The sequence below is a fragment of the Amborella trichopoda genome, chromosome 12 (assembly GCF_054954075.1).
Source record: "Amborella trichopoda isolate Santa Cruz 75 chromosome 12, AtrichopodaSantaCruz75HAP2 v2.0, whole genome shotgun sequence".
Taxonomy (NCBI): Eukaryota; Viridiplantae; Streptophyta; class Magnoliopsida; order Amborellales; family Amborellaceae; genus Amborella; species Amborella trichopoda.
The window spans coordinates 34,206,794-34,231,033 of NC_142347.1; the positions used below are offsets into that span (position 1 = coordinate 34,206,794).

The 24,240-nt window shown below is 35.6% G+C and overlaps 1 protein-coding gene across 3 annotated transcripts; it reads right to left on the bottom strand.

The window, feature by feature from the left end:
- Positions 1 to 9,290: 9,290 nt before the first annotated feature.
- On the bottom strand, positions 9,291 to 14,062 carry LOC18430909 (uncharacterized). 3 transcript variants are annotated; one of them, XM_011623829.3, is made up of 4 exons: positions 13,883 to 14,062; positions 13,486 to 13,594; positions 13,345 to 13,381; positions 9,291 to 9,493 (listed from the first exon to the last, which is right to left on the bottom strand). In XM_011623829.3, exons 1-3 carry the CDS (start codon positions 13,993 to 13,995, stop codon positions 13,367 to 13,369), a joined length of 237 nt encoding a protein of 78 aa, XP_011622131.1. In that variant the 5' UTR covers positions 13,996 to 14,062; the 3' UTR covers positions 9,291 to 9,493; positions 13,345 to 13,366. The 3 variants fall into 3 exon arrangements, with proteins under 3 accessions (XP_011622131.1, XP_011622130.1, XP_088710379.1); XM_011623828.3 differs by having other exon boundaries at positions 13,334 to 13,381; XM_088854253.1 differs by lacking the exon at positions 13,345 to 13,381.
- Between the last annotated feature and the right edge of the window lie 10,178 nt (positions 14,063 to 24,240).

Consider the following 24,240-nt stretch of genomic DNA (forward strand, 5'->3'; position numbering starts at 1 on the left):
CTTGGAAGGTAGGTTGAAACCACCCTTCTCGATCGGAGGTTCTGGGCTCAATTTAACCATGTTGTTTCTGTAACTAAACCTTTAGTATGAGTGTTGAGGTTAAGTGACTCTGATGATAAACCCGCAATGGGGTTTCTGTTCGATACAATGAGATGTGCAAGGGAACTATATTTGAGAATAACATATGGAATGAAGAGATATTAGAGATTGTTGATCGTAGGTGGAGAGACCAACTGCAGCAGGATATCCATGCAGCATGTAATTTATGATTCACTGTCACAATTCATGACTCTTTCTCAACTCCGAGAAAAGTTACCGTAATTAATAATATAACAAACCATGTGCAGGGTTCTTTCTTAATCCACGAAATTTGTATTCCAATGCCACTTTAGATGATGCAGATAACATGGAGGGGGTAAGAAACTACATCTACAGGCTTGAACCGGATCTTGAAACTCAGATGGAGTGTATGCAATAAGTAAACCTTAATCAAAACGTATATGTAATAAAATTTCAATTTAAAATAATGAATTGCATTTCTATGTAGTATTAATTTCTTGTAAATGCGTCTTGTTATTTTTAGCTTATCATGTACATAGAAAAAAATGGGGAATTTGCATACAACAATGCCAAAAAAGCAGCTGCAAAATTACATCCATGTTAGTTTTAAGTTAAAACTTGCAATAGTTTAGTGCACTACTATTTGTGGTTTTTTTTAAATCAATTTATTTTCTATTGTTAAGTATTTATATGTTTGTCTGTGTCAGCGCAATGGTGGACGATACACGAAATTCGAACAAAGCAATTGTAAAAGATTGTCGTTAGAGTTTTGAGTCAAACCTGTGCTACCTTGAGCTGTGAGAGAAATTGAAGTACATTTTAGTAGATACACGCCCCGAGGCGGAATAGGTTAAAGACACAGACGCTGCACAACTAGGTGTACGTTCATTATAATTTAAAATTGAGAGAGAAACATATAAGGAGGACCCCCACAGACTACATGCCGATCAACCTTAATTACATATTCCGGAGGGATCTCACCGATAAGTGGGTGTCACTAAGGACCCCACTACTAGACCATGAATTTCTTAGTGGGGAAGTTGCCGATATGGATGATAATGTGAATGTTGTAGCATCCCATGAAGGAAACATGACAATGAACATGAATGACAATTATACACATGATGAAGATGAGGCACATGATGATGAAACAGATGGGACAATGGAAAACAATTGGCAAGAACCAGTCATCCAGGTATGTGAAGGGGCACAACATGATGCGGTGTCTGGTGAACAGAAAGATTTAATGAGATTGGCTCGGGAGGAAGTCCATGCATTGAGGCATAGGAGTTACTCAAAAAGGGAGAGACGAAGTCGTAGCCGCCACCGTAACCTGGTTATTCATGATGATGACAATATTGAAGATGTTGAGGGCCATAACACAAAACAGGGCGAGGGTAACACAGAACAGGGTGGGGTAACACAGAACAGGGTGGGGGAGAGCATGAAGGCTGGATGAGTCTAGGAGACTTTGGCCAAGGGGGTACCACAAAAAATATTTCTGACTGACGAGGGGGTACAACTGCGGCATTACAGACTCGACCAAGCCTTACTCAAATTTTTCGCCCCGTAAATTCTGATATTGAAACACAACAATATCATGATTCTCCTCTCCACTCTCATTACTACTAGCATTGTTAGTTGGACTTTGTAACTTCATTAATTGAATTAGTGTCAAATTCCAAATCGTCTTGCATATCTTTATAGTATTCAAATATTAATTTATATAAAAAGTTGTGTCAATTTTTTTTTGTAAGATAAATGTATGTAATATAATAGTGTACACTTAATCTAAGTTTTTCTATTTTTTTCAAATTTTATTAATTATTTTGGACAATTTTTACCTATTTTTAAAGAAAAAGAACTACTTGATCGGTTAAAACGGTTAACCGCCCCGGTTAGTCCGGTTCCGGTTCAAATTGCTCCCAGCCCCAAAACTGGTTTACCGTTCCGGTTTGATTTCGTGAACATTGGTATCAGGATTAAACCAATGTTTCAATGGGGGCTGCGAAGTCGCAAAAAGCAGAAAACATCCTGCACAAATCTAAAAAACCAGAAAAATCACAGCTGTCAACTCAAATCCAACACCTCACAATTGAAAACCTCCATCTCACATAATAAATCCTCCACTGCCTTTCCAACACCTCCATGTGTGCAAATCCAAGAGACCAGAAAACTAACAGCTCTCAATGGAGAGCGATGGAATAGCATCAGACTGAGGAACCAAGTGATAAAAGAGAGAGCTCTGGTTTAGAGAGTGAGAAGAGAGCTCTGGTTTAGAGAGAGAAGGGAGAAGGAACCTAGCTGAAGATAGCGAATAAGGGTTGGATTAGGATTATTGGGAAATAGTGGGCAACTTTTTGGGTGTCCTGAGATGGGATTACAAATGTTGGATGGGCATGCATAAATGCCTGTATAAAAGAAGAGAAGGTAGTCTAGGGGGATTGTACACATTTAAGCTGCTATTTACTGGTGATACATACAATCCATGTCAATAGAGCAAATATAATTACAACCTTATCAACTCTGCACGCCTAATAGCCCCAATGTAGTCTAGGGGGATTGCACACATTTTAGATGTGATTTTATTGGTGATATCACCTCTCTTTGTAGAGCATATATAACTATGAACCTCCACCTTATGACTCCACACACCTCCCAGCCTTTCTCTACCCCAATATTATTGTACTACCCAATTCATCATCACTATCATAGTCTTCTCCCAATGAACCCTCATCTTCGAATGAATGCTCAACTTCTCACCTTTACCCCCACAAATCAGCAAATCCCATCAACCCCCCCACTTTCACTCCCACCAGATAATGCTAATACCAATACTGCCACCAATAATGGTGGGGTGAGTGGAGACGAATCTTCTGACCTCTCCTAAGGAGTGGGCCGGGATCGAAGGTTTTAACATTGCAAGTACTGTGGCAAGAAGTTTGATCCTTGATTCTTCTATTTTGAGTGCATGGTCCTCTATCTCGGAGAACCAGGTCACCATTTTGGTCTTTATTGGCCAATTTCAATTTTGTTTTTTAGGGTTTGGGAACTTCCAGTGACAATACATGCATGTAAAAAGAACCTTTGATTCCATGCCCACTTCTAGGGAGAGGTTTTAAAGCTTGGTCACCATCCATTCTACCCTTTCTGCTCTTCACATTTTGGTCTTCTTTGTATTTATGTAGAATAATAAATAGAATTATAAAAATAATAAATAATTATAGCAAAAATAAAAAGGTCTCCTTTGTATTTTTGTTGTAATACTATTTATTATTCTAGATAACATGTTCTTAGTATTTGCTTAAGCGAATCTATTTTCTTTTGCAAAAGTAGTATCTTTGGTTGTGTTTGAAAAGTAAATTTCTTATGTACTCTTGTAGTTTTAGTTTACTGCTGATTACATGCCTTGATGGTGTACAAGAAACTTGGATGTAAATTTTTTCTTTTACAATTTGATTTTTAGTTCATGAACATTATCTGTTTCAAAACATGCCCTTTTTATGTGCCTTGTCATTTTGATTTGTTAGGAAGTCCATTTGCTGATTTATTTTTAATAAATATTATTTTGCAGATTGAGAGTGAAGAGTCTCCCTGTAATTAATTAGACAACTGGAGATGGTCTTTACTGCCATGATCTAGTCTTGCATGGACTATGTATATGCGCCTGATTGCCTATCTATTCTTGAAAACATGTTGGGGTATTGTAGTCATTACATAGGAACCATAAATGTTAGTTGGCCATGATTGGCTTTACAGCATGGTCCATGCTTCACTGCAAGTTAGTGAGAAACTATGGACTGGTCTTTAAGAAGAAATAGTTATAAAATCAGGATTTGAAGGTTTGCTCGAGCTAGTGTCTCAATGACAATGGTCTGATGTCAAGACCCATTGTCATCAAAATCTTTGCATTCACTGAATTGGGCAATCCGCAGATCAAGTATCGGTGGCACCCATCCGGATCCACTTTTCCATTTTTGGCCCCCTGTTAGATTCTTCCTATCGAGAGTTCACACTGTAAATTATGTCCATGAGTTCACACTATAAATTATGTCCATGGTTTTGATACCTATTTATGTTTATTTGATTCAAACCCCATCATGATTGCATTAATTCCTAGTTTTTGAAATTGTAAACAACCAATTCTATAAAAATGGAAGCATGACTTGCACGAAAAAGAAAATTACGTAGGGACCAGGTTCCCTCTTAATATTACCCTTTGGTTTATATTTTTGCCAAATGTACATGGAGACCACCCCGGCCACTGGGCCAATTTTTCTTGTTCTTTTTCCATTTTTGGTCTCCTGTCAAATACTTCCTGAGATTTTTCTTTGTCCAGTTTTGGTTTTCCATTTTTGGCCTCCTGTCATATACTTTTGAAAAATCGACGACCCGATCTGAAATCGTACGATCTGCGAATCGGGTATCAGTGACACCCATCTGGATCCACTTTTCCATTTTTGGCCTCCAGATACTCCCGGTGAAGTTCACCCATCAGCAAGGGTCACCAACACGTGTACACCATCAAAACCTTTCAACTTACACACTGATTGATTGGCGCACGCCCACTGTACCACCTCACAACGTTTTATTCATAAGAATTCTCGTGAGTTTTCACGGTTTGCCTGAACATATGCTCTGCTGGTGAAGAGAAGTCTGGGCAACTCTCGTTTCGTCTGTTTGTTTGATATGCAAAATTGTCGTTTAAACCTTCCTAATTCTTCACCTGTAATTTACCGAGGAATATACTCTCTATAGTAAAAAGGGAAAGAAAATAGTTTGACGTCTATTTTAAAAAAATATTCCCATGTTTTTTTTTATCAAAGATGTCAAAGTTTTCGTTTAGAACCCTCTCTCTCCCTTCCCTAAGGCCATCCATATCTCTCTATTTCTGTCTACAAATTAATTCCCCATCGCTCCTCTCTTTCTCCCTAACAATCCCTCTCTCCTTGGCATCCATCTATATATACATATATATAGCTGCTGTGCGTGTTGTCGAGAGGTATTTTTTTATTTTTTATTTTATTTTTAGAGTAAAATATTTGTTTGAATTTTTTAATATCATAATATTAAAATTTAGAGGGTTGTATTTTTTTAAGGGAACAATTTCGTATAAAACTTTAATTCCTTGTATTATTTCACCCTCTTTCAGTTTTGGTATAAGGAAATCCGTAAGGCTTTTACCATGCCCCTCATCTCTTATCTCCATCTTTTGACCATCCCCAATAAATTTTTTTATACCATTTCATCTCAAAAAAAAGTTTAACCATATTTTTTCTTTTCTCCCATTAAAAACGTTTTTGGGTTGAAGTATAAAAATATTTGTTGAGGCCAATTTTTATAATTAAAAGTCAATAAAAGATGGAGATAAGAGATGAGAGGGTAAGGTGAAATCTTTAGCGGTTTTCTTATGCCGCTTAAAAAAAAAACGGAAGGAAGGTCTACCATGAAATAATACAATGAATTAGGGTTCTATACGAAATTTTTCCTTTTTTTTAATTATATGATATGAAAGCGTTTTCCAATCAATTTTTAATTATATTTTTTATAATATTATAGTTAATATTATACATTGATAACCAAATCTAGTATTTTATTTATTAATTTATTTGTATTATAAATTATATAATGTATTATTTTCTTATAATTGTAAATAAGATTTTTTAAATTATATGATACTATAACATATTTTAGATTTTTTTTTATACAATTATTTGTATAGTAGAATAATTATAAAATATAAATCAACAATTTCAATTTCAGTATATAATATTATAGTTAGTTAGATTGTGATAATTTTAGATGCATAAAGTGAATTAATACATGTTTGATACTTTGGTGGGATACTAATTTCACTTTATATAGTAATTGATGATAAAGTAATAAAATAAAAACCAATAATTCGAATTTCAATGTAAATATTGTATTTAATTATGTTTTAATAAATTTTTGATGAGAATCTTCATACAGGGAAAGAACATCACAATATTGACATATTGATGCACAAAAATAAAAGTTATTAATGTAGTATCTGCATGTCTTATTGGATTCCTAAAAACAACATTTATAATGATTTTTAATAATTTTTTGTATTCTTTTTAACGCTGATTCCCACCGATTTAGTCAATTCTCAATCCAAAATGTCAATTCACCTATCCTGATGGGTTTTTGGAGTGTCCGATCCGGAGTTAACAAATGGGAGGTTCACCATTTTTTTGCTATTTTCTATTTATAAATAGAAAATTTTATTTTTTAAAACGCCCAAAGATTATCAAATAGAGATTTTGATAAATAGATAATTTGTTTTTAAAATATGTACTCTAATTTTAAATATAAGTATTGTTTAAATTAAATATTTTAGAAATAAATTCTCTATTCTATTTATAAATAGAGAATTTATTTTTAAAAGGTACAAAGTTTTTTTAAATTGAAATTTATTTTAAAAAGTAATAAAATTTATTTTTAAAAAGAATGATGCCAAAATATTTAAAAATAAATAGAGAATAGGGATTTTATTTTGAAAAAATTTCTCTATTTATTTTTTAGTATTTTGGCATCATTCTTTGGGTCAAAAGACCTACATAGGAGGAATTTTTCAATTTGAAATTTTGGGAACCATTTAAGAATTACTAGTAATCATATCTCAAAGAAAAATTGTGAAATTTGAGTTTTCTAACACTTAGAGCTCAAAATCTAAAAATTGGATGGTCACTGTTCAATCTCCATACATTATTTTCTTATCTGCATTAGATTTTTTTTTTTTATTAAAGTTAATTTATTGGATGAAGAGGTTATGTCCCCAAAATTTGAGGTCCTATTATTAATTCTAGGTAGAGTTTTGCCAAAGTGAGTAAATGGATATCTTTTGGCATTCTACAAATGGAAGCATTGCTTGTACAGAAAAAAAAAAAGGAAAAAAATCGTATAGAACCTTAATTACTCATATTATTTCATGGTTGACCAACTTTCCGTTTTTCTTTCAAGTAGCGTAAGGAAAGCCATAAGTATTTCACGTACCCCCTCATCTCTATCACCCTCATTTATTGACTTTTGAAGATAAAAATTAACCCCAATAAATTTTTTTATACCATTTCATCTTAAAAACTTTTTTAACCATCTTTTTTCATTTCCACCATCTTTTTTCATTTCCAGTTATTAAAAAAAAGTTTTTGAGGTGAAATAGTATAAAAAGATTTGTTGGGGCTAAGTATTATCATCAAAAGTGAGATAAGAGATGAGGGGGTATGGTGAAATCTTTAAGGGTTTTTTTAGGTAGTTTGAAACAAAAACGGAAGGAGGGTCTACTGTGAAATAATACGATGAATTAAAGTTCTATACAAAATTTTCCCAAAAAAACAACTTAAATAAGAGAGGTATTCTTTTGGGGTAAGACTCTATTTTGGCACGTATGTTCTTGTTAATGGTACATAAAACATCCAATGAATATCAAGGGACAACATAGCACAACCGTCGAGACGAAGTAAGAACCTAAATGATCAAACTGTCGCATTGGAAAATTTGAGTGCTATCATATACCTTTGTATCGGCTGAGATCACCAGCCGGAGATAAGCATACTTGAACCGCCAACATCTCCACCGCCTCTATTTCAAAATCAGCTCACTTGAAAATGAAGGCATTGTTTTGGAGTCAATTGGCGAGGCATGGGTAATTGGGAAAGCTTCAATATATCACAGACAATCAAGACAGACAAAGTCCAAAAAGAAACTGGAAAACAACGCGAGAGAGAGAGATAGGTCTCTCTTTCAGGGATGGCAATCCCGACCCGGTCAGCCCAGCCCTTAAAATCTAAGGTTTGGGCCATAAAATGTTACCTGAGGGCCGCTAGGGTCAGGCAGCAACAGCCAAAGGGTATGGCCAGGACGGCCAATAGCCAGCATGTTCCCCTTTTTTCTTTTCTTTTTTGCCTATTCTTTTTTTAGTTTTATTTGGCCGAGGCCCGGCTTGGGCCAGGGCCGTTTTTGCCCGATCAAGGCAGGAGCAGACCTCACCTGGTCCTATGACCACACTAGGGCCATGACAGGCCATACCAGTTGCCAGCCCTACTCTCTCTCTCTCTTGAGTATGGTACTGCCCGAATCTCTCTCTGAACAACACCTATGAGAGGTAACATTTAAGGAGAAACCTTGAGCCTCTCTTGCCCAAACTGTACACACCGCAAGCCCAAGCCTTCAGTTGTTTCTCCTTTTCTTTAGGAGATTAATATTTACTTAATTTAAGTTCTATACTATTTGGGATACATATTGCATCAGAGAAAATATCGTTTATGTGGTAAAAATCATTAAAACACTATACAAATTCATTAATAGAGCAAAATATCGCATTTAACATTAGAAAGCTTGAGTACTTCTTTAATATCTTCTAAAATGTTCAAATTGCCCTACAAGGTATTCTAAAAAACCAAAGAGATTTCAATAACTTAGCCTTAATAGGCCTTAACTAAATAATGGGAGTACCCCTGATGGTTAAGGTGGTTCAAATTATTAAAATACCTATGCTTTTTGGGGTTCAAATCTTGATAAGGATCATTTGGGCATTTTTGAAGATATTTTTTGCGAATATAACTGAGTAAAATAATAATAATAATAATAAAATAGGTATAATTTTATATAGAGCCAAGGCTCTACGATATCAAAGTAAAACGCACATTCAAATATTGTTAAGAAATGTGGTTTCAATATTGAAAATCTTTGTGATAGCGTTAAAATGTAGTTTCATCTTTAATTATAAAATTTAAAGTTTAAAAATTAGTGCAGATCGAGCATAGCTATGAAAATTCGATAGTCCAAAAATGCCTTCTAAGATGCAGTATTTCCAAATCTTGAAATCCATCTTGATGTTGAGATGATCAATTCGAGGATATTGGGATATCAAAACATCCTCTTCTAATAAAAATTTTGAGGTGGGCTCTAATTTGATTGTGTAGAGCCTCAGCTTTGTATAAACTTTTTCCTAATAAAAATTTTTAAAAATAACCCTCTTATGTTAATTGCATATTTTAACCCCTTAATGATTTTTGTAAGAGGTTTTTTGAGCCCAAAATAATATTTTAGGGTTACATGACTATGAATTGAATTGAATTTGCCAGCCAACATTGACGGCTAATTAGTGGAAAAATATCGATTGTTTGCCAAACCAGGGATCACCATCTTAAGTCTAGATGCATCACTTGCCCGAGTAGCCTCGTTACAGGCATCTAAGCACTAACACACACAAGAAGGGATCTTCTAAATTATTATAGGAATCAAATCTGTACAGGTGTATGACAGTCTATTGTGCTTTAGATTACAATAATCAAAGGACCACTATACAGCCTTGTAACGATGGCTACGGTTCACCAAAACAGAAACCATTATTGATTCAATCAACTTTGCCTTTGACAACCGACGTCCAGGATTCCCCAATTCCCGCACTCTGTACAATAAATACAGTTTACAATAATTATTTGTTAGAAGATATATGCATAACATCAGAAACATGAAGGTGAAACATAAGAGTATATAAAACCAATCTGTATGTGAGCATGTCAGTGCAGGCGCATGTCTCTTGTGTGCATGTGAGCATGTGCGTGTCTGTGCGAGAGACAGAGAGAGTCCGAACAAGCCAAATAACTCTCAAGACTTTCTGGGTTAGGGGCTCAAGGTTTGACATGCTATCTCACCCATGCCCATGCTTCTAAAAGATATGCTTCTAAAAGATACAGTTGCTGCAGTACTAAGCCCCTTTATAAGACTGGTGGAACACAAGCTAACCATAAGCTCAATAGTCTCTACTAGATTAGTTTCCTTCTCCAACACTCCCACTTTGGCCCAACCTGGGCTTTAAATAAGCACCCAACCTCCTCCAAGTAGAACTGAAATGGATATCAGTAGGGATCAATGGCAGCACCCCCAGTATCATGTAAATGAAAATTTTAGGATGATAAAAAGAACTCACTCTAAAAGATGAGTTAATGATTAATCAAAGCCAGCACTCAAGAAGCAGTAGACAACATACCTTCAGTATCTCACGATGTGGGAAACCTTCCATCTGATCACAACTTAAAAGATGCAATTAATAAAGATTCAGGGGCATCATGTTCGAAGATAATCTATCTTCTCTTCCCCTATCACAAATTATTTGACATTCTGACCAAAGGCTTTGACTCCATTTGCTCATGTTTAAAGGAAAGCTTTAGGAGGGATTTACCTGACTCATCCTCGTTCATGGTCTCGATTTACTTTTAGCTTCAAGCATCTAACAACCATCTTTATCCTAGAAACCATTATTACCCTAAAGGCTCATCCACAGTACCACTTAACATTCCAGAAACAAGTCCCACAGCAGACCAAGTTCCCCATGCAAATTTCTATGACAAGCCCAAATTTCTGTGTCTATCAAGTCCGTGAGCTCCCTCTTTCATGATCTTTTTGTAGATGACCTCTATACAAAGTCACACCACAATTGGGGCAGACAAAGTAATACTTAGATCAGAGAACAGAGAAAGAAGAGAGGATTGGAAACAGAGGCCTCCTTCCTCACTAACAGAGGGTCTTTGCTAGATACTGCTAGAATCAGAATGATTGTCCTCTTTGGCAGTCTCATAGCGTGGGGAAACATGGAAGACACTCTAATCTCAGAGATTTCATCAATGATGTTCATGAACTACTACAACAGAAAAGGTGACCCCCTCCCAGTCCATCTATTCACATTACGGGAATCATCCTCTACCTCCAATGGTCCTAAGACAGTATAAAAGGTTCAAGGGTTACTAGCATGATCCTCTCACAAACTGAGCCCAGGGAAGAGGGCAACCTTAGAGATGCTGCTATTCCTCCCTTTCCAAATGTTCCAGAGAACTTGATAGAGGTCAAAGTCTCCATAGAGTGCTTCCAATTTGATGAAGGACTCAAACTGTTCCTAATGAGATCCAAAACTGAGGACAACAGAACTAATTCTATGCCAAAGAGGCCATTAAGTTTAACATCTACATGGTCCTGGGGAAAAGGCAATGCAGGAACAAGTGGTTGAAATTTTTCTTAGCATTAAAAGCCTCACATGAAAGATGAACACATCTGCTGAAGGTGATCTCCAACGAGAGTTTTGTATAGGTCAACAACCCAACCAAAATATAAAGCTCTAGGCAGCAAAGGAATGTCCCAAACTTTCAGTCAAAGATAAATTCCTACAATAGACTGAAGGGCTTTCAAAAAGTATTTAACTGAGGAAAATCCATTCGATTCCCATCTGCAAGCCATCTGATCCATCCCACAAAGTGGAACAAAAGCAATATAAGAAGCCAAATATCCCGCAGAACTCTTCCAACTTGCCATCCATGACATTATGTGAACCACATAAGCCTCAAGTGGAAAATTCAATTTAGGGAATAATATCATCTTCCATTTCCACAATTTTATTTTCCATCTTGTTCCCTCCAACAATGACCAAAGTATTCTCCAGATGCATTAACAATGCCAAATGTATATCAGATCTCCATTACTCTAACCGCAACCTTTACTTCACATTACTTTGGATTCTCATCAAGTTCAATGTGACTATGTTCTTTTCCTCATTTGAAACCTTCCCTACCATGAAATACCAAGATGCAAATGATCCTCAAGCCTTGAACCACGAAATTTTTCCTAAAGAGGCCCTTTTATCATGACAGAAATAGCTGCAGTGGTGCAAGCATGAAACCAATGTCATGGTATGGGAGCTATTTGCACAATTTATTCCTAGAGGATGGCAAGTGACTTATATGTTACCATCACTACTGATATTGGAAATGGAAAGAAAATTGAACTTCTCAATGCATAAAACAAAATTGCAATAAGTTGAAAGAGTAGATTAAGGACAGTTATCTCATCCACTCTTGCTTCAAAGGAGTTTCTGGGACTAGAGTGGGTGACCTGATCCAAAAATGGATGATGGTAGCACTTAGCGAGATTACAAGGTTCAAATGCAGACTGCAATACAGGAAACAGGAGGAGGATTTCTGAAACTCAACTCCAATGATTGCCCTAATAGGAATATATTGCTGTCCAGAGTGGGAGCCTAACATAGGATGGCTAAAGACAAGTTCTTTGCTAAAGATGAGTCCTAAACTCCTTGAGATGCTTAGGGGCACACACAACTCCATTGAGGCTGAAATGAAAACACTCTAGGAGATTTCATTAGAACCAAGCCGAAGACAACTCACTCAATATTATCAGAATAGAACACAGATACAGTAACATGGAGATTGTGGATGTTATAAAATGAAGTTTTCGACATTAGCTATATTGTGGGAGTATTATTCCGCTATGCTCCAAGGAAAACTGGCAAGGGGATAGTCTGTCTTTTGGTGATAAAATTGACAGAATGGGACTTGGCAAAACATCAGTGTACTTGGGATAGTCTACCACTCACGTTCTCTTGCATATGTCTACGTCTGGTTTTATGTCTCATACTTAATCCATGGTCCTACTCTAGCTTTTAATAAAAATTGCCTCAAAACATACCAAACCACAATCAATAGAGCTTGATGCCTCTGAAAAGTTTCAGGCCATATTCACAACAGGTAAACGGTCCCATGGGGTACTTCTCTCAATGAGAAATTTAGCCCACACAACAACAGAATCAACACATGCAAAAGTATTTGCTCGAAAAGTACAAAAACCAACTTGTATTCGATGAATTACTCATTAATTTCATACCATGATAACAATCACTTGAAATTGGCAAAAGCAATATTCAGAAACTTGGACTAGGCACCTAGCCAAGCTGAGTACTAGTGTACAAACTTGGCCCTTAAAAAAATAGAATAAATTCATAAAAATTACATTTTTTCTTTAGCAAATCAATGCATAAAAATCAATTTGAAGCATTACAAGATGCACTATTTCCAAAACTTGAAATCCAATTTTTTTCATGTCCATGCATCTTGATGTCAAGATGATCAATTTGAGGATATTTGGGCATCAAAACAACCTCTTCTAGTGAAATTTTTGAGATGGACTCTAATTTGATTGTTTAGAGCATCGGCTCTAAACAAAATTTTTCTTTTTTCGAATTAACTGAATTATTTCCAGCTACAAATATTTTTTTTTTCCAAATTCCATCTTTCATATTTTTTTCATCACTTCTAGATTTCTAGTGGTCTGTTTTTTTTTTTTCGGTTTTCTTGGGTTTTGGTCAAAGTTACATCCTTCCCAGGGCTTGGTCGGAGGCTTGAGCCAAGTTTCAGAACATTCCAATAAACAATAAAGATTTCAAACTAGAAAGATGTGAACTTACATGTTAATTACCTGGAGAAAGTGACAGAGCTCATCATCCCATCTGCCACTGCTTTCATAACCAGATGAAGTCCATAAGCAATCACCATATGATATGCTAGAACCCCATTTTCTGAGAAAAACAAGAAAAAAAAATATACGTATGAAAATTACCTGGAGTACAGGTCCACCTTTGTTGTTAGGAACATTAGACTGCTTTGCAGCTGCCGCCATTTGGGCACGGGCAGCTCTTCCTGCAGCGGATTTCTCGAATTGCTCTTGCCTGAAGCAGCAGAACATTTTATCAATAGAATGTCTCCAAAGAAATTCATCGACCAAAAGAAGAAACTTACAATGGATATATACAAGAAGCTACAGAATTCATCCCAAGAAGAAAATACGAGCGAAGAAAGTAAAAGGTAACTTAGAAATTTCTCCATGGCTTCTTATTCCTCCACTGTAATTAGGGTTTCGGTGTACAATTTCCATAGAGAAATCCATTCACAAAAAAGAGACATGAGAAAAGAAAAGCATATGCTTCAGAGAATAAGGCAATAGTGGGATAACATGCCTTTTTTGAGCTGCTTCGGCAGCCATGGCTCGGGCTTGAGAGGATTGTACACGATCTTCCTCCTCTCTCTCCTTCTTGCTTTGACCAGTAAAGCAAGCCAGGCAAAACCCCATTATCTGGTCTTGCTTACTTGATTAATGGCGAATTGGGCACTGTCATGACCTACCAAATCTAGGGTTTCAGAAGTAGAAGCAAAGTCAAGTACCTAATTGGTTGTTACGAGTATAGATGATGACGACACTGGTTCTGTTGCTCTCGTTTCCTCTTATTAATCTTCAATCGAAAATATTTTAACAGTTAAACCCTCACCTCAAAGCTTGCAAAAAAAAAATTGCAGTACTATCGGAAAACTTTCAAATCGATCATCTCCATATTGACCTTCGTAGTTATAAATCGAGGACGCGGTTAGCATGCGCCCAGCCCGCATATTGCAGAAATGTGGGCTTGGCAATAAATATTTTTTAAAATATAATTTTATCTTTTAGAGAAGCGTGACGTTGGTATAGAGCTCAGGCTCTAAACAATCCAAGTAGAGCACACCTCCAAATAGTGTTGAGAAATATGGTTTCAATCATGCAAATCTTTGTGATAGCGTTAAAATATATTTTCATTTCTAAGTAAAAAACTTAGATCTTAAAAAATAGTGTAGATCGAGAAGATCTATGAAAATTTGAAAATCATTAAAATTGACGGCCCAAAAATGTATTATAAGATGCACTATTTCCACAAGTTGAAATCATTTTTTTCTCATGTACATCTTGATGTCGAGATGATCAATTTGAGGATATTTGATCATCAAAACAACCTCTTCTAATGAAAATTTTGAGGTAAGCTCTAATTTGATTGTTTAGAGCTTTGGCTCTATTTAAACTTTTCCCTTTAGAGAATATATTATCTTTACTATCATGAATATGAAAACAAAATTGAAAATTAGAAATAATAATTATATTAAAAAAATATTTGAACCGTTAGTTACAATTGTTTTTAGATGGACCACCTATTTGCATCCATCTTCAAGATGGATGATTTATACCTTTGGACCGCATATTGTAGAATTGTAGTCCAGCCCGCATGAAACAATTGTTCTAAAAACAAATTGGGATATTAAGCACTAAAAGTAGGGGACTGTATACAATGAGACTATTTATCTTTATAAAATTTTTATATAAGGTTGCATACTTATATTTATGAAGTAAGGTGCAATCCTATAGAGGAGAGTGTTCCAGCATTGGAGAACACTCTACGTGATCATCTTGACATCCAGATGAATAAACACGAAGAAAAAAAGGATTCCAAGTCCAAAAAATAGTGCATATTGTAATAAGTTATCTGAACCGTTTATTTTTCAAGCATTTCTTGATTTTCTAGATTTGTACAATTTTTTAAACTTTAAATTTTCTAACTGACAATAAAAAGAGATTTTCGAGTCTTCGTATAGATTTCGACAACGAAACAATATCTCTAAGTAAATTTTATAGGTGCACCTTATTTCTACAGTATAAGGAGGCAACCTTACACACACGTCACCCTTTTTTTATTACAATGAGGTATCAATCATTCGTACTTATTAGATGTCAAATTAGGTGGCTTAGGCTAGTTGTGAAATCTGATAATTTTTTATTTTTTTTAACCTTGAGTCTTTTCAATAGTCTTTTTATATACCTCCTTGTATAGAATAAATGGTTCCATGAATTATTTGCAAGTGAGGATGTTAGACCATAGTGTTTTAGTGATGTGAATGAATGATTAACAGACATCCAGACAGAAAAACAACGTATCAATATTTACATATTTTTACAAAGACATAATGCTTCATTCCTAATTACTTTAGAAAATTAAAGAACACTATTTTTAGAGATTTTTTGAAAAAAATTTGGCGCGAAACTTGCCAAATCGGTCGATTCTCCTATTCGACACAATAATCCACTAATCCGACACGAATTTTGGAGAGGCCAATCTGGGTCACCAATCCGTTTTTTTTTTTAAACCTTGCTACCTCCCTTCACAAAAGAGAAAACATGTTTTGCCAATATTGACAAAAAAAGACAATACACTTTTTTAGTATTGGCAAAGAAAGTTGGATATCCATTCATGTCCCCTAAAATGAGTCATAAGCTACAATAATCAATTATATAAATACAAAGTCCAAAATGGAGCATACAACAACTAAAATACAACTTAATACCAAAACAAAAGGTGATTATGTTCTTCGTCGCCATCGCACTGATACTTCTCATTTAATTCTCTTGATAATTCATTGAGTCAATTCATGTACGTCTCAAGATCATCAATGCCGACTTGACTATACTCACATCCCTCACAGTTGGAGAACTATTGTTATCCTTGTCCAAAGTCTTTAAGGCTTGTTCAACCCTATCCTCTTGCTTGCCCCCACCCTCTTGCTGCTGGATTTGAAGTTGCGTATATCTTGATTGGGATAGGGTTGTCTTAGAATCATAATCTCCTTTATTTCCTCCCATGACCCATTCCCTCTGTCATTCAACATGTGCAGTGCCTCCTACATCTCCAACAAATTGCTCAAATAGCAACGAGGATCTTGTTTTTACTCCTCTCCTCATCCCTGCTCATCATCATTTTGTTTTTCATACTCTTCACCAATTGCCTCAAGGAATGTTCTCTTGCCCAAACTCGAGACTTTTCCTCCAACAATCACGGTTCGACTGTATCTACGATAAATATCACAACCAAGTCAATCAAGATTACTTTTTGACTAAATCATAAGGAATTTTTGCAGGGAAGGCCACATCATCATGTTCAGGAACCCATGTGTCCTCTACTGAACAAAATCCAGGTGATATGCAAGCTCATGACTCTATCTCTAATGGAAACTCTATTTCACCTGAGAGCTCTTCCCATGATAGCCCAACTGAATCTCGTAATCTACATGAGGAGAATCACCATAATGGTTCAGGAGGTTGCTTACGATTGAGTTCTCGTGGAAATGAAGGTGACCTTTCCAACAATATCTTTGCAAAATTTCTCTCATTTTTTTAAAGTATATTATAGTCCAATATCTACTGGAAGGTACTCTAGTTCCGCTTACATCTAGTAGCTGAACATGTTTGGGAGAAAACCCTGATTGCTATCATCTTTAAGTGAAGTACGTCTCCACCATGACACCCCCACAATTTAGCTGAAATGAGATGTAAAATGCATTGTAAGAAAGAGGCGAAATACTTCATAACGAAAATGGTGCAAAAGAATATATAATTATACATTAGATTACCTAGATCCATCGTACTTCGAGGAGCCACGCAAGCCTTCTTACAAACGAGCCTTTTGCGTTCCTATATATAAACATCAGCAAAAGACATTATGTTATAATGCTTTAATTATGCATGACGTGCATTAGGTTAGTGGAATTTTATAAGCTACAACAACTATTAAATGTTACCCCACTTATTGTCGCTAATTGGGATCTACAATTCCTCTCCAATGTCTCGATAATATGTTTCACCCCCTCAATGGCATCCTCAAGAATAATAAGCATGCATAGAAACAACTAGGGTTGAAGTAGAAACCGATAAAATAAAGATGAAGAAACCATTTGAATTAACATTGATAAAATATTTTAATCTAAACTTTCTAAACATATAAATAGATATTTCATATGTATAGAGGATCAGGCAGCCCAGTTGATTTTTCCACCTTTTTCTATAATATCTACTACTGTAGGGGCAAAACTGCACTTCTCTTTAATAGATCTTTCGCCTTCTCTATCCTTTTATAGATGATGCCCATGGTGGATTTCTTGTCACAATCCATTATTCTTAATAGTATTACTAAATGAGCACTTGCGAAATCATTGTGGGCACACCTGGTCTAAAATCTCTTATTGAAGATTATGGCATCAACATTTCATTCCTCACAAGACTTTGTCCACTCCTTATTGGTGACCATCCTCTTCAATGTGGTTTGCGATTGTATAATAAAGTTTATGGCTAGGTAGCTTCTCGTGAAGCAGGTGATAGCGAGTTTGATTAACTTCCTATCGGTATACTATCTCATCAAATAAAGGATCCTAGAGTGGTTGTAGATAAATTTTGTGATCGACCTTGCCGATGCGAGAGTCTCCTTCACAGTTTTGAGCTCGTCAAGCTTCTCTAATATGAGATCAATACAAAGGGAAGCACAAGGGTCTATACTAAATGTTTCATTTTTTCCATCAATTTTGACCATGTTGAAACACAAGCCATGGCATTATCTATAACAACCTGGACCACATGCTTCTCTCTCACCTCCTCGACTATCTTGTCCAATAGTTGTGCAACAAATTTCTCTTTCTTCGTCAGTGCAAAGACATCTCTACTGGACAAGAAGGTCGTACCACGTGGTAATAAACCAGAAAGTTTAAGTAGTCTCTCTGATTGACTTTGTCCTACCAACCGTCACTCATAATGGTGCATGTTCCTGGCCAACTATCCTTAAGAACCGCAATCTATTTCTTAGTATATTCTACCTATACATCTAATATTCCCCCACTAAGCTCATATGTTGTAAGAGGCTTTACTTCAAGCTTTGCTTTCTGAATTTCAGTGATAAGAGAGTGGTAAAATAGGCTATTGGCTGAATTAAAGGGGATAACATTATCATACGATTATTTTTACTATGTCCCTTACCATTAAATTACGTGCACCTTTGATCATGGTTTTTAGGTCATTTGTTGAGATTTATACTTCGAGGCAAATGGATCACCTTCAACCATTGGCCTCATTGCTTTTATCAATCTATTGCGTGCTCCTCTTATGCTAGACAGGCTAGGAGTAACATCATCTATATCATAGGACGCGGTTGCCCTATACGACCCCTCAGCTGTTGAACTGGCACCAGGTGCCCCTCTGCTAAGCCCTCCATACATGCTCGAGGCGGGCCCATCATACATGCTCGGGTCAGGTCCTCCATTCATGCTCGGGTCAAGCCCTCTACACATGCTCTAGCCAGGCCCTCCATACGTGCTTGAGGCGGGCCTTCCATACATGCTCAGTCCGGACCCTCTATACGTGCTTGGACCAAGGCCTCCATACATACCCATCCCCCTCTCCAGCTGGTACACTTTTTCCAAGCTGACTCTCATTGTAATCTCTATGTCGTGGTTGAATTGTTGGTTTGGATCCACTCCACTTTATGATACATGCAAGCTGGTGATCTCCTTATTCATTTTTTCTTTGACTGTCTTCTTACCTTTATAAGCTTTAAAGAGCGCCGCCATCTATCTACTGACATTGGCAGGTACATGGTTGCACGGAGCGACGTCCCAAGAACGCCTGCCAAATGCTACTTGAACCAGTTTATGCCAATAGTTATGACCTTCTGATAATAATTACAAATTACTTTATCTTTCTTGTTTAGTTCAACTCTAATCTCATACTGCAATGCTGGGTCATCCTTAGATTTGCACATCATGATAACTGTTGAGCATGTAAATGGTTTGAAAATCACAATGAATATTCAATTGAACTGTGAAAACTATTGTACTATTTTTTTTTGTTTTTGAGAAAAAATCATGGAATTTACATGACCCACTAATGTCACTCTAATCAAATGACATTCGTGCTTTGGGCATCAAACCTAGAATATATTTTTCCTTAAAATGTTATGTTCTCATTACAACCAATGATCTATGTTGAGTTCCATTCTCAAGTTCTAGATGATTCTTTCACCACTAGTTCTTGCTCTAAGGAGTCAGAAAGATCATGTATGTTTTTCAGTCGGATGTCCATACATCAATATAATTCTAAATGTGCATTCTAAGTTAGTTGTTATAAAAAACTAAATACTCTCATATAAATCAAACTAGAGTAATACGCCAGCATGGTCCAACTCTAAATATTTTCAACATAATATAAAATCAAATTGTAGGATAAGAATAAGATACTATGAAGTAAGCATGGAACATCACGTTTTTACAAATATCCCAATCAAGAATAATTTAATTATCTATCAAGAATGTACATTTTATTGTATTAAAAAATATTTACTATAAAATTGAAAAATACAAGTTTTTTTTCTCGTGATAGTTATAAATTCATGACATAGAATTAAGTATAACTACAAGAAAATCGAAAAGAAAATATATTCTTATATTGAGATAAACAATAACATATATTTGTCAAAATCCCTAATTATTGAGAATGGGGTTAGGGTTGTGGTAGTAACAGCACTTGTGCCCCAGCTAAGGTCTAGGCTTTCATTCTCACTTAATGCATTTAAAAACCACTGACGATTTAAAAAAACGGTTAGGGGCTTGTCATCCCCATTGAATTATATTTAAATTAATTTTCAGATTAAAATTAAGAATTTTGACAAATATATGTTCTTGGTAGGTAGAGTTTCACTTTTGGAGTAATGCACTTGCGCCAGTGCAGTAATGCTAATTCCTTTTTTGTAGATCATATGACCTACGAATAGACTTACATGTTTCCAGTGGCGTAATTTGTTTATCATATTTGATTTTTATCTATCGTTTATAAATAACATTTTGATATCATATTTGGGGTGTCTTTGAATCTCACAGGGCGCATCTAATGAAAATAAACAGTACTTTTTTATAAAAATAAAGGACCAAAATATTCTTATAATTTGTATTTTGGTTATTTATTTTATCAAAAATATTATTTCATTTTTTCTTACATGTGTTCCTACAGGGAGTAGGCACACGCAGATTTTGTATAAAATTATTGATGTGACATTATTACTAAAGCTTGAGCATTTAAAACAATGTAGGAAAAATCAAACCGGAACAATTAACCAGGCATCGGGCAGGAAGCGGTTCAACCATCTTAACCAGTAAACTGGCTTATTCAACCGGCTTAATCGGGAAATTCTGGAGCGGTCAAAAAAATATTAAAAAAATACAAAAGATAAAAATAAAATATGAAAAGTATATTTAAAGCATGATTAAACAAATCGCATCCAAATGAAGTTGAAAATTTATGAAAACATGGACTTTGAGTAATCGATTTGTGCACAAAGGTATTTTTTAAAATTTTCAAAAATGATGAGAAAAATTAAAATAAGGATAAATGGCCGAAATCTTTGCCAAAAATGATGAAAGACATTAAAAAATGCATTACAAACAAATCCCTTTTTTTTTTAGGTTTTTATATAATTTTTTTAATTTGTTTTCAAATACTCGATCGGTTCCGATCTAACGGAGAAGATAGAATTTGAACCGTTTGATTTTTCCTATACTGGTTTAAAACCTGCTTATTTCCTTTCCGGATGGCCAATCTAGATGGGAATCGGTTGAGATCAATTTGGTTTTAGAATGGTATTGGTCCCAAGCTCCTATTTAAAAGTCCACTTAAATGTATTTTCCTTATTTTATTTTAAATTTATTTGATACGTTTTTAGGTCTCTTTTAAATCCCCACCCCATAAATTCCTATTTCAATTTTAACTTTATTTTGTTTGTTTTCAATATTTTCTATATCACCGATTCAGACTGATCCAGACTCAATCTTAAATGTGGATCTAACAATCTAATACAGATAAGTGGGTGAACGATTCGCACCACCATTCAATATTTTGAAACACTAACTAAAACTATCTCAATTGTTTATTTAGATATGGGAAAAGTTTATATAAGATTGCAACCTTAAAATGTAGAATTACAGATGCACCCCAAAAATAAATCGAAAAAGGTCGTTTTAATATTGAAAGACCTTCTAATTGATCATCTTGACATCGAGATGTATGAATGTATAATAAAAAAGATTTTAAGTCTTAAAAATAGTGCATTTTCCAACACATTATCTAGACCATCCATTTTCAAGATTTTCACATGTTTATAGATCTACATCATTTTAACCATTTTTCGAGTTTAAAATTTTATAATTAGATATGAAAATACATTTTAGATAATCCTAAGAATTTTTAACACCAAATATATATATTATGATAAAATTTAGAGGTGCGCCTTAATTGGATTGTTTAAAGTTGCAACCTCATAGAAACCGCACCTTTTAGATATTGTCTTACATCAAATGTGTTGTCTATAGTAGTCGCACATATTTCATGTGCGGGTGGTGCAACACATAAAGATTCTTAAAATTTAAAAGTGAACGGTCCAAATACTACGGTTGGGAATTGGGTCGGATCAACCCGTGGAGCTTAGGGGTCGACTCCAATGGGTTCGAGTCAGGACCCAGACAATGGACCTGACAAGTCCCATCGGGGTCCACTCGATCTTGACCCAACTGGCTTTGAGTCCAGGTCTGGGTCCGGGTTTAGATCCAGCTCTTATTAGGTCTGGTCATGTCAAGTCGCCAACCCAACATGAATATATTAGTATAAATTGCATGTTATATGGTAACCGGAACCCAATTCGACCTAGTGGGTCAGGTTCAAGTCCAATCGACATGGGGTGATCTTTAGCTGAATGTGAGAACGAGTGCATAAAGCAACTGAATACAAATTCAAACAACCATCTCACAGGATATATACGTGTAGAGAGCTTTATTTTATTTCTAGATCAACATGTTCAAAGGCACACCGGTTTGACATCTTGTTAATTACATTTAATCGCTTACAAATGGATTCAGTGAGAGGACAGAGTACTTCCCTCGTACATAGAAGGGGGGTTTTCTTTTGGACTTTCAACTTTGGCTTGCCTCTCCCCAGATGTGCATGCATTCAACATGTCTGTTAGTTTCAGGAGTAGTGGTATTAATGGTCCAAGTGTTGAGATGATTATGCGACACATAGGTTTGCGTGATCCTCATGTTCCAGAGTAGGTTTCAGAGCAATTTTTAGAAGTAGACTTTGGTTGCTTCAAATAATTCAAAGCACCTGATGAGTTCAATGCAAGAGTCAAGAAATTCAAAAAGTCCTATCAAATGAATTTGGTGATTTCTTGAAAGGAATGGGATTAGCAAGCGGCTGATATGTGCTAGGATACCTCAATGAAAATAGGATCGCTGAAAGGCAGAATCCACAAGACGCTTGTGCAATGGTGAATGTTAGAAAAATCTCCTCAAGTGTATTGGACAAAAGCAATAAGCATTGCAGTGCACTTAGTCAATCGCATGTCGTTAAGAGATGGAATGAAAGTGTCGTATAATTTACTCTATAAAAGGAAATCAGATATCAGACGTCTTTGTATTTTCAGGTGTATAGCCTACGTGAAGCTCAGTGAGAGATCATGATAAACTTGATGGCAAAGCCATGAAAGGCATCTTCCTTCAATATTCATTAGAAAGAAAAGCATATCGATGCATAGATCTAATAACCACCACATCCATTAAAGCAGAGATGTGAAGTTTGAGGGATAGATACAATAGCATTAAGCTCTGCAAGAAGTTAAAGAAGGAGAAGAGTGTTCACCACTCAATGAACATCCAAAATTCTTTTTGAAACTAGGTACTTCCGCACCATCAAAAGAGAAGGAAATTACTCCCTTAATCTCCCAGCTCAAGAAATATCCAAAAGGTACCTGGATCAAGTTAAAATATTTGATGATTATTATGTTTATAATGTGAATAAAAAATACGATGCAAGTCATAGATGAACACGAAATAAAGAGCCTTGAAGAAGCAACAAGCAATCCAAAGTGGTGACATGTTACAGAAAAACAGACGGGTGCACTTTTTTTATTTCCATAAGGTGATAAAGCAATTGGTTGTAGGTGAATTTATAAAATAAAGTGTAAATCTAATAGTCATATTTTGTGTTATAAGGGACGGTTGGTGACTAAAGAATTTTCTCAAACTTACATAGCAGACTATGAAGACATGTTTATCTCAGTTTTAAAGATCTCAAGTATTCATGATGAAACGTTAATCGAGAAAGTTGATCCAGAATATACCCCAAGCAAAGAACAAGTGCCTAGGGTCTTCAACAAAACATTAGTATCCGACTTAGCAATAAAAAGGGGTGTTAAATAAATAACATTACTAATGATATTATGAGTTTGATTAGATGAATAATTAGTCTGAGATAAGGTTTGGGATTAAATTGACTCACCCGATTAGTCAAGAGGTATATTGTTAAGATGCCTAATTGTATTGGATTAGGATTAAAATGCTAGATGGTGGGTTATAGTCCCATTAGTATTTGGAGTCCATTGTCACTAGGAGTCCATGTGGGTCTACATAGATTTCTACTAGGATTTGGAAAAGCTGAAGTCCTATAAATAGATGGTTGTGGGTGATAAGAGAGGTAGAGGGTTGAAAGACAAGGGTGGCGTGAGTGGCAGCGTGAGGGTTTATACAGAGGCCACCGAACCTTGGTCCAGAGAGAAAAAATTAGGCAGAAGGGTGAAAGTGGCCACCATGTCTTATTATAGAGAGAAAATTTGTAGAGAGAGAAAAAGAGTATGACAGCAGCCCACCAAGTCCA